The 11759-nt window shown below is 37.6% G+C and overlaps 1 protein-coding gene across 1 annotated transcript; it reads right to left on the bottom strand.

The window, feature by feature from the left end:
• Positions 1-2573: 2573 nt before the first annotated feature.
• LOC131650136 (uncharacterized) lies at positions 2574-4868 on the bottom strand. The gene is made up of 3 exons (XM_058919866.1): positions 3940-4868; positions 3707-3858; positions 2574-3607 (listed from the first exon to the last, which is right to left on the bottom strand). The coding sequence occupies exons 1-3, from the start codon at positions 4866-4868 to the stop codon at positions 2574-2576; spliced, it is 2115 nt and encodes a 704-aa protein (XP_058775849.1).
• Between the last annotated feature and the right edge of the window lie 6891 nt (positions 4869-11759).

The raw sequence follows: 11759 nt of genomic DNA, 5'->3' as shown, positions 1-11759 counted from the left end.
ACTTAGATACCCTCTAAGTCTTCTAGAGTATTCTGATCACAACCTGATCACTCTAGGAACACAATGCTTAGATACCCTCTAAGACTTTCTATAGAATTCGATCACAACTTGATCTCCTCTAGTTATTTACAAATGAATGTAAACAAGTTCTTACAAGAGTTATACAATGCTTCTTAAAAAGCTATAATCACAACTGTGATATTTCTCTTAAAGTTTAAGCTTAATCTCACTAAGATATTACAACAGTAATTGAGTGAGGTTGAAGATGAAGTTTGAGAGCTTTTGAATTTGACAGCGTTTCTGTATGTTTGTAAATTCGTAACATTGCTTCTGATCCAAACTTCACTATATATATATATATATATATATATATATATATATATATAGACGTTTGAGAAGATGACCGTTGGGAGATTTTAATGCATTGCGTGATCCGTACAACATTGCATATAATGTTTCACTCTTTTGTCAACTACCTCGAGCCTTGCTTTTCCTGCTTTAACTGACTTTGCCTTTATTAGGTTCTAACGTTCCTTTTGTGAGTCAGCGTAGCCTGCCATCTTGTACTTGCTTCTGATCTGATCTTTGTTGATACAACGTTTGAATATATTAGAGTCAAACAGCTTGGTGCAGAGCATCTTCGTGTCTTCTGACCTTGAAGTGCTTCTAGCGTGATACCATGAGAACTTCAGTGCTTCTGCTTCTGATCTCAAGTTCTTCTGATGCTTCAATAGACCATGTTCTGATTCTACTTGACCATCTTCTGATGTCTTGCGAGAGCATGTTCTGATGTTGCATACTTGAACCTTCTAAGTCAGTGCTTCTTGCGCTGATTTTGTGCATACTCTTTATATATTTCCTGAAATGGAAATTGCATAGGATTAGAGTACCACATAGTCTCAAGCAAAATTCATATACATTGTTATCATCAAAACTAAGAATATTGATCAGAACAAATCTTGTTCTAACAGAAAGGACCCAAAAGATTCTGTAACCAAAAGATAAAATAGTTATGATGCAAATATCCTATGTAGCAAAGTCAAAACACCAGTCATGGTACATGGACTCTGGATACTCGCGTCACATGAAGGGAAGTAAGCATATGTTCCAAAACCTGGAACTTAAGGATGCTGGTTACATAGGCTTTGGAGGAAATCAAAAAGGAAGAATCAGAGGATCAGGAAAAGTTGGTAATGGATCTCTTCCTTCTATTTCTATTTTACTTTATGTTGAAGGGTTAATGCATAATTTATTATCCATATAAGTCAATTAAGTGACAATGGTATGGCATTATATTTAATCAGAAATTGTGCAAGGCTGTTAGTCAAATTTGAGTTTCAACAAGTAGTAATTTGTGATCATTTTGTCTCAAACTTTTTCCTATTTTGTTCACTATCCATCCCTGAAGCTTAAGCTTCTTCTAGTTTTGATTTTGGTCTAATTTTAAGTATTTCATGGTGATTTTAAATTTTTCAATTTCTTTGATTTTTCTCAAATCGAGTAAGATGTTGTTTGAATAAAATTTTCAAGAGCTAGTGGTTGAGATCGTTTGAAGAGACGAATCTAATGATACCACTCATGAATGCTAATTTTTCCATTTGAGTAAGCTGCAATTCGTGTTAATGTTGTTGACTTTTCAACATTCCGAGGTTGAAGATGATGACATGGATGTCTTCAACTAATCAAAACACGCCACACTTATTTTCAAAATCTGATTTAAATGTGATTCAGTGCTTTATTCATTAATGACCATAAAATGCACAACGCGTCAGATGCATTGGATTCGATTACTAAGACGTTTTGACATTGATTAGATGGTCCACATTGTTTTGGTTTTATTTTATTTTTCAAAATTGTTTTATATTCAAAAAATTAATAACTCTTTCATTCTTATTCCAAAAAAATCCAAAATTTTTGCAAAATTTCTCATATAATTTTCTCTTTCTCATGGTTATTTTTTCATATTTTTTAATTTTGATTTACTATTTTTAGCTATTTTTGATTTCTTTGCTTGATTTTAATTGGTTTAAAAATGGTTGAGTTTCCAAAAATTATCAAATCCTTTTTAAAAATATTAAATAGTTTTTTTATGATTTTATTATAGTTTTATTTGAAATTTATTCTGTGTTTAGACACTCATTAAGTATTTCAACAACAATTTCTCATTATTTGACCATTTAAAATCCATTTTTATTTCTTTAAATTATATTTTATTTCTTTTGATATTTGTTTGTGACTTTTATTATATTTTGTGACATAATTCATCTCTCCACCTATTTTCTTTTGATTTGTGGGTGTAAGTCTTGATAAATCTATTGTGTAGAGGTTATGATTTAATTATTTATTTGATGGATCATTAAGATGAAATCCCATAATCCTATAAAATCAGGAGGTATGTGGTACGATAGTTTTCAAAATAAAATTTACTATTCCAGAAGATCAAAACAATGGCCATATTAACTATCCACTCGATTATTAAAAAATTGACGTAAAGTGAAAGGTTTCCTGTCAACCTTTGTTATCTCGCTTGTTTTTTTTTTAAAATAAGTAATGATATTAATACTGCAAAGGGACTACACAGAATTTTTCCTCTTTATACACATTAGAGGTAAAACGTTCCAAACGTGAAAATTACCGGTTACAGAAGAAACCTTAACTGCTCGAAACCATTTCCAAGAAGATAAAACGATAGCACTAAAACAATCATCGAAAATAAACATACCGCCCCTAAATACTATAGAATTCCGCGTATTCCATATGGTCCACACTACCGCCAACCAAATACCTCCAACAGTTAACCTTTCGTCTAGCACCTTAATTTTATCAAAGAAAGCGAGATAGTTTCTTAGCTCAAGGTTCGATAGCGAAATAGAATTACCTATCCAAACTCCCACTTTTTCCCAAATCTTCTCTAACACCGGGCATTCCACGAAAAGATTGGTAGAATCCTCCTCGTGATCTAAGCAGAAAACACAACGACAGTCAGCTTCGTCATGGAGGATGCCTCTCCTCTTCAATTGCGATATCGTCGGAATCCTATCCAAAACCATTCTCCAAGCTAAGACTTGAACCTTTGAGGGAGCTGCAATTTTCCAGATGAAACTCAGTTTCTTCCGATTTGCTTCCCCTAGCAAGGCCATGGAGCTTCTTTTTCTGATCACAGCAGCACACGACTTCACAGTGAATCCGTCACCCGCATTAACATCCCAATCGAACTCCTCTTCTCCTTCTTGCTCTAGCGTAACCTGCAAGACCAAAGTTTCCAGGAACAACAATAAATTATACTCCACATCCCCCACATTATCGCACCATTTATGCACTTCCCACTGCCACACATCATCCTGCCACCGCCCCGCTTCTGCCACTGTCATAAACTGATTAGCTGCCAAGCCGTACAGCTCTGGGAAAGCTTCAGCAAGGCTTTGGTTTCCTATCCACTTACTAAACCAAAAAGCCGTTTTGGTTCCATTTTTGACCCTGCATATAACCACATCAGAAAAAGCCAATCCTCTAGATCCAGCACTATCATTAATAGAAACTAAATCCCTGCACCACACCGAATCCCGCTTACGAAGCACTCTGCAATCGTTAACAAAAACCTTTGCCTCTAGGTTGGGATATCTATGCTTTAACAGCACATACTAGACCGCGTTTTGCTCGTTAAGGATCCGCCACTTCCACTTCATGAGAAGAGAGACATTCATACCCTCGATATCTCTGATGCCTAGACCCCCTTCTTCTTTAACTCTGCAAACATCTTTCCACTTTACCCAGCATATAGCTTTCTTCTCAACCAGGCCGTTCCACAGAAAATTTCGTTGAATTCTTACGAGCTCTTTAATTACCGCTTTAGGGACCCTGTAGAAAGAAAAAGCATAAAGAGGAATAGCATTCAAGACTGAATTTATAAGCACGATCCTGCCTCCTATTGAAAGGTACCTCCCTCTCCACACGTCCAATCTGTTTTTCACACTCTGCACCACATCCTTCCACATTTTAATGTTCCTTGGGCTATCTCCTACCATTACCCCCAAGAACTTAAACGGGAGAGAGCCGACACTACAAGTAAGAAACGACGTCGTTGCTTGCATAACCTCCTCCTTAAGATTAATACCGTAAACGTTACTTTTGTAGAAATTGATCTTGAGGCCTGACATCAGCTCGAAGCCCCGCAGGACCGCCTTAAAACTCCACAAGTTTTGGAGCTTACCGTCTCCTAGAATGATCGTGTCATCCACGTAATGTAAAATATTCACGCTATTGTTAACTCCGTATTGGAAACCTCTATAGCTCCCAGCAGCAACTGCCTTGTCCATAAGACGGGTTAGACCCTCCATTGCTATAACAAAGAGCAAAGGCGACAACGGGTCTCCTTGCCTCAAGCCGCGTCGAGCCATGAAGTCAGAAGTGGTGCTCCCATTAACCAGAACTGCCATTGAACTTGTAAAGACACAGTGCTCTAACCATCTCAACCACCTGTTCCCGAACCCCATTTTAACCAGAACATATCTCAAATACTTCCAACACACGCAATCATAAGCTTTCTCGTAGTATACCTTCAAGATCAAGCAACTCCGCCCTTTCCTTTTTGCCAAGTCAATAATCTCATTGACGACTAGGACTCCATCGAGAATATTTCTACCACTAATAAACGTCGTTTGTTTGCTAGATATCAAACTATCAACCACCACTTTCAGCCGTTTCGCCAGAACCTTCGACAAAATCTTTTGCAGACTCCCGACGAGGCAGATACGCCTATACTCAGAAAGAGATTGAGGACTACTAACCTTAGGAACCAAAATTATCAAAGAAGAGGTGCTTCCCTTTGTCAGAACCGGATTAGAGTGAAAATCAGAGAAAAATTTCATAATATCTTCCTTGACAGTGTCCTAGAAAAACTTGAAGAACTCCAACGTGTATCCGTCTGGCCCAGGAGTCTTATTCCCATCACAATCACACACAGCTTGCTTAACTTCATCTTCCAAAAACGGTCTCTCCAACTGGTCCACCATATTAGCCTCTAACCTCTTGAAATCTATGCCACCCGGGATCGGTCTTTGGTCACCCGGTTCCTTATACAAGTTCAAGAAGTGTCTTCTAATATGATGCTTCACGCCCTCCACACTTTCCACCAGACCCTCCTTAGTTTGGACAGAGGATAAACATCTTCTTCTCGCATTTCTCTTAAGGGAGCTATGGAAGAAACGTGAGTTTTGGTCCCCTTCTTTTAACCACAGCTGACCGGATTTGACTCTTAGCATACTCTCCTTCATTTCCAACAGCCTCCATATATTATCTGTGATAATTCTTCTCTCTTCGACTTGCTCTTCCACATCACCTCCTGCATTAGCGATGAGGGACTGATCTAGATCGAATTGAGTATCAATATTTTCTTCAACTTTCAGGTCAATCCAACCGAAGACCTCTCTGTTCCCTCCTTAAGCCTCGCTTTTAATTTCCGTAACTTTTCGTTCAGACAGTAATCACCTCTTCCCATGACTTTCAGTAAACCCCACTCCCTTTTGACAAAGCTCTCGAAATCTCCATGTTTAAGCCAATTGTTGTTGATCCTAAACGGCTTTGGCCCCCACTCTTTAACTCCCCCTTTCAACCACACAAGGCAGTGATCAGACAGAACTCTCTTCCCCACCAATTGATTAACCAATCTTCAGTCAATCACCAGTTTGTCAGATAACAAAAATCTGTCTAGCCTACTCATCGCTTTCCCGTTGCCACTAAACCAGAGAATTTGTTTCCCACACAAGGGAGATCAACCAGATTCATCTTTCCCAAAAACTTGTTAAAGTCAGCCATATCCCTTCTATTTACATCTGCAGATTTACCAATTCTCTCCTCCATGTTTGAGACCGTATTGAAGTCTCCACCTATACACCATTCCTCCCCGATATCCAGCTCTTTCCTCCTCTCTAAACAGCTCCATGTCTCTCTTCTCCTTCTAGCGTTACAAGATGCATATACGTTTACAAAATTCGTGCTCACACCCTGAACCAGTGCTTTGACACCCACGAACTCCGGACCCCTGAAACTCAGAACCGGGACTATGGCTTCAGGCCTCCACAATATTACCAGGCCACCAGAAGCACCTTCAGAATCGATATTCGTCCCCCCAACCTCTTTCGCACCCCACAGTTCTTCTGCCAATAAAGCGTTAAACACCTGAAGCTCCGTTTCCTGTATAAAACAGACATCCACTTTCCCATATTGATTTAAATAGCCAATCCTTTTTCTCTTGATGACACTTCCCCCTCCTCGTATATTCTGAGATACAACAATCATCGCAAACTACTTAATTGCGCCTTCGTCTTCTCAAACCCTTGTTTATCTCCTGCCTCCATGTCTTCTATACGGTTCTGCATAACTCCGTCATCACGCACACACACCAGACCCATGTTCAATAAGGAATCCTTCAGAAATCTTCCCACATTTGATTCTTCATGGTACCTGGCATTGCATTGAAGAATGTCAGAATCCGACATCGACTCGCAGCATAACACCGTACCCCAGAGTAATTTTCTTCGTCATCTGCTTCCTTTGGGACTTCTAATCTACTGGCTAGAAATTTGGGGCAAAATTTAGGGTTCAGACAAGCGAAGTAAGGTTGGCTCACCTCCACCTGTTTCCCCAAGTCCTCTAACACTTTACTCTTTCTTGGTTTTGGTTTCACCTTCTTGGACCGTAAACACTCCTCGTCAAAAGAAAGGAACCCAACATTTGGGCCCTTGTTTCTTGGCCCATTAAGAAGATCCAGCTTGTTTTGACTTCTCACCAATATGGGATTCACCTTTTCGTTGTCGTACCTAGTACTGACATCCAACTTTAACGCCTGCTCTTTCCCTACAGCACTAGAGTCTAAGGATATCCTTTGAGAGGTCACCATCACACCTTTTGCCTTTTCGAAAGCAATCTCTGGCTTGTCTTGACTGATCACTTCCTCGAGTAACTCGCCGCGTGTCTGCTCCTCCATCCCCAAGCCTTTTGCCGGAAATCCATTGGTATCCGCCCCCTCATCCGTTTCAGGCACGAATTCATCGCAACCCTCGTCGTCTTCTTCCTCTGTTCCACCTTCCGATCCTTCTACTGTAGATTCATCAGGGTTTTCAAAATCTAAAATAGATTTTTTGGAAGTGTGATCTCCAACACTGAAAGTTTCCTCCACCAAAAGTAACTGAAAAACCTTTTCCTCAATCTGAACCTTTAACTCTTCTTGGATCAACATAGAACGGTTTGTCCTTATCTTCAATCTTGCTACGTCCATACGCAACGCAGATGCTGTAGAAACATCCTCATGAATGAGGGAACCCACTTGATCAGAGATAAACCCAAAGAACTCCTTGTTCCACGCTACACTTGGAACACCGAACACTTTTAGCCACGTTATTCTTTCGCCATCAATATCGTCTGGTTTCCATCTTCTAACCTCCTTGAACCAAAGGTCCAACCATGCTAATTCTTCTACCACCATTGCATCTAAAGCACCTTCCTCCATGTCCTCCAGAATACACATATTAGCTCCTAAAGGTATCACTTTGACAGTGAAATATCCTTCAGCATAGAAAGAATCTTGCATGGTATACGTCGAACCTGGGGTTCTAACAACACCCACGTAACATCTCTCCAACCTCTGAATATGGTTCCGGTCCACCTTGAACTTCAGACATTTAGAAGACGCTTCACCCTTAGCTACCTCTGCATAGGTTGCTCCGGCACTAAACCTCACACTACCAGCCTTCCCAGAAAACTTACTTCTGCCTAATCGATGTATTACTGAAAGACCTCCTTCTGCTTCTCCTTGTCTCCTGCTTGCACCACCCCCTCGAGCTACAGACCCTCTCCCAAATTTGGGAATATTAGCAAATATCTTCTTCCCATCAAGAAACAGGTTGTCCAGCTTTGTTTCCAGCATTTTCTCGTCTGCGACGTTGAAAAACCTAACAAAGCCATACCTCTTCCCCCTTATAGTTCTCTTATTCGGAATGTAAACCTCATCGATATCTCCTAAGTCTTTAAAATCGTGATACAGATCCCTTGCCTCCCAGCAGTCCGCAAACTCAATTACGAAGAATGTTGAGGTTTTCCAGTCTCCGGCACCTCCTCTCGCCTCTCCATTCTTCTTCCAGCTACTTGACTTCACCCCATTCTTCCTCCTACCTCCAACTTCCGTCCACCCGCTTCTGAGATGCTTTGCCATAGAAACTCCAGAAGAAAAGACCCAAAAGTTAGAGAGAAGTTAGAGCTTTCTCTCTCATCTTTTTCTCTCTCTAGTTTTAATAGGTGTAGTGATATGTGTTTGCTATCCAATCCACTTCACCATCATGTCATAGGAAATTTACTCAACAAGTGAGTTAGTTGGAACTGTTATCTCGCTTATCTTACCAAAGTAAAATCTACTTCGTTTTTTTTAATAGGCAATGGAATTAATCAATGGAGTATTATGGATACTCCAACCGCGACAAAGAAAGACAAGCGGAAAGCTCTAACTACTCGAAACATTCGAGCGGAAAGATATTCCAAGAGTAATACTTACAAAGCTTACAAAGATTATGGAAATCTAACATAAATCTCCAAGATGAAAGCATAATGTTCGAAAAGCTTTCCGTAAAGCTAAAAACCTCCTTCTTGAATATAATAGCATTCCGCTTCAACCAAATGCACCATATAGTTGTTAGCCAAATCAAGCCCGCGGTAGCTCTCTTCTTCGGACACTTAACCATATCGCAATGTAAGAAAAACGAAACAAACTTCTCCAAAGGCATGCCAAGAGAAGAACCAAGCCAACAAAACACTCTCTTCCAAATATTAACAACAATATCACAATCGCCAAATAAATGGTTAAGAGATTCCTCCTCCTTCATACATATAACACACAATAAGTCCTTAACCTCCGACAAAATCCCTCTTTTGAACAATTGGTCTTTTGTTGCTAGTTTATTGTGCAAAAATTTCCATCCAAAAAAATGAATTTTTGAAGGAATTCTAACCTTCCACATATTCTTCAAAGCCTTTACCAAACTATATATATTGCAAATGAGGTCCAGATAAAAAATGCTTAAATCTATCATAGCAAGACCTCACCGTAAAGCCACCCGAAGATCCCTCCGTCCATGTAAATGTGTCACGCACATGGAGATGAAGGGAGCATTGCTGTAGCAAATCGGCAAGCTCCTGCAGCAAAAAAAAAGTTCAGAATCGCTGTCCTCTGACAGCACAAGAGGGCCGTTGCCCGCTGGCAGCAGAGTGGAGAAGCTGTACGCTGGCAGCAGTGCTTTAACGTCCCATTTCCATCCATTTTCCCCGTGCCTCCCAACTTCATCCACAGCTATTAGATGATTCTTAGCAACCTGGAAAATTTCCGGAAAATCTTCAAAAATAGGTTGATCATCAAGCCAACAAGCATACCAAAATGGTATATCTTCCCCGTTTCCCACGCCACATTTTACCGCCTTCGAAAAATGATTGTCAATTAGTCTTTCAGAATTATCCGATACCAAAACATCTCTCCACCAAATAGAATCCTTCGAACTAACCACCTCCACATCTCCTATAAGAATCTTAAGCTTTGGCTTACCATAGCGAGCTCTAAGAATACCACTCCACACCGCTTCATTCTCCTTTAAAATCCTCCATTTCCATTTACTTATAAGAGCGCGTGAGGTAAGTATATTTGTAGTAGTGAACACACTGTTCATTACTATGGACCATCACCCGTAGTTAAATTAATATATCAATCGTGATAAAATATACTTTTTATAATAGTGAAGATATATTATCACTTCAAACATTTTGTTCCCAAAAATTGGACCAAACATATTCATAATTATATAGAAAAAAAACTTAATGTGATTATATTCTGTTAATAAAGATGAAAATGGTTACATTGAAAAAATACAATAATAAAAATTGTATTTATAGAAAAAATGTTGATGCCTATATTTTCTAATAATAAAGATGATAATGGTTATATTCAAAAAATAAGAAACAATAAAAAATTGTACTTATAGAAAGATATTGATGTCTGAGGTGGGAGATGCATACTGACAAAATGTTGGTCAAAAATAAAATTAAGAAAAAAAGGCATCCATAAAAGAAACTGATAAGTGAATAGGGGGATGCATAGTGACAAAAATTAGTCAAAAATTACCAAGTTATTTAGGATATTTTATAAATATATACATTTTTCAATAATTAAAATAAGATCTTAGTCAAAACAAAAGAATTAAAAAAACTAAAATTTTCTCTATAAATTAAACTTCTTTAATTTCATTTTTAAATTTCATATTTACACTAAAGAGAGAGTGAGAAAGTAGTGTGATAGTGGTAGCAGGGAGTAGCTTGGACTTAGATTTTAAGGTCTATTCAGGTATGCATTTTTGAACTCTCCTTTCATTTTTATGTGTAAAATTCATCATTAATTTTTGTATATATGTACTTTTTATTGAGTTTTTTTTAACGTTTTTGGTGTTCATACATAGTTTTGATACGTTTCTTATGTGTTTGGTTTTGATCACTAATTGGTCAATTAATTATTAAATTATATTTATAGAATTTATAATAACTTGTGTCTTATTTCCTTAAAAAACAGTTTTGTTTATGGGTTTGGTTTTGATGTTTTAGAATTGGTTTTTGTCTTGCAAAAACAAATTGATTAGTCTTGTTTGTCTTATTTTTACAAATTATGTAAACACCATAATTTCTAAAAACATTTTTGTTTCCATCACTCACTTATGATAAGAATTTCCGTATTGATGTCTAAATTAATTTTTTTTGGATATGTTAATGGTATCACCTGTGTATCCACGCCTTGCAGCACTTGCAGCTGGAGCTAAACCAATATATTATCATCAAGTTCAAATTAGAATAAGAAAAAATAATAATAATGGTAGTTCTACTTCATGCAATATTGGTAAAAATAACAACAACGCTATTGCATCTGCTACTATTACTGTTAAGAGGTCCAAGAGAACAATAAAGAAACCATCATGGCTTAAAGATTTCTATCAATTTTAGAAGGGGGTGCAACAATAATTGTCTCTACTTAGTATGTTTAATATGTGTTTGCAAAAGTGGCCTAATCCATTTGTGTTTTGAGAACTCTAAATATTTAAGTGTAATGTCGTTGCATTAATGGTGCAATAAAAAAAATTATGAAGTTTGTTTTTTTCCCTTTGCAACTCTAAATATAGTATGGATTTTTTTTTTTTTTTTGCTCTATTAGAATTATTAAAAACTGTTGGCCATGGAATCCTAACTATTCATACCAAATTTAGCCAATAAGGTACTTCAATCACGTTTTACAATTTATTATGTAAACTAAAAATATATAACTTTTAGAATAACAACATATACATCATTCTATTCACGAGCCCCACGTAGGACCCAAGCACACTCCCATTATGCCAACTCTCTCGGGTTTCATGATAAACAAATTGTTAAGACAATCATGAGAAACTCTTGTTCCCATACATTCACTTATTTGAGTTTGAGGCATTGATTTACTAAGGTGTAACGTAAAACCAGATTTATGTCATCATCTACATAAAAATTTGACACAATCTAACATTAAATTTGACACAAGCTAACATTAAATTTTGTAGAAATTACCTCCATTTTTGGACAACTTGTTGCAACGGAAAATAGAGATTCATCTGTGATTAATGTACCTCCATCAGCTTCTCAGTCTGAAAAATACAAAGACCATAATAAACACATAAACATTATACCAATCTTTTTTTAATAAGCAA

Source organism: Vicia villosa, linkage group LG2, assembly GCF_029867415.1.
Source record: "Vicia villosa cultivar HV-30 ecotype Madison, WI linkage group LG2, Vvil1.0, whole genome shotgun sequence".
NCBI lineage: Eukaryota > Viridiplantae > Streptophyta > Magnoliopsida > Fabales > Fabaceae > Vicia > Vicia villosa.
This window is presented reverse-complemented; position numbering and strand designations above follow the sequence as displayed.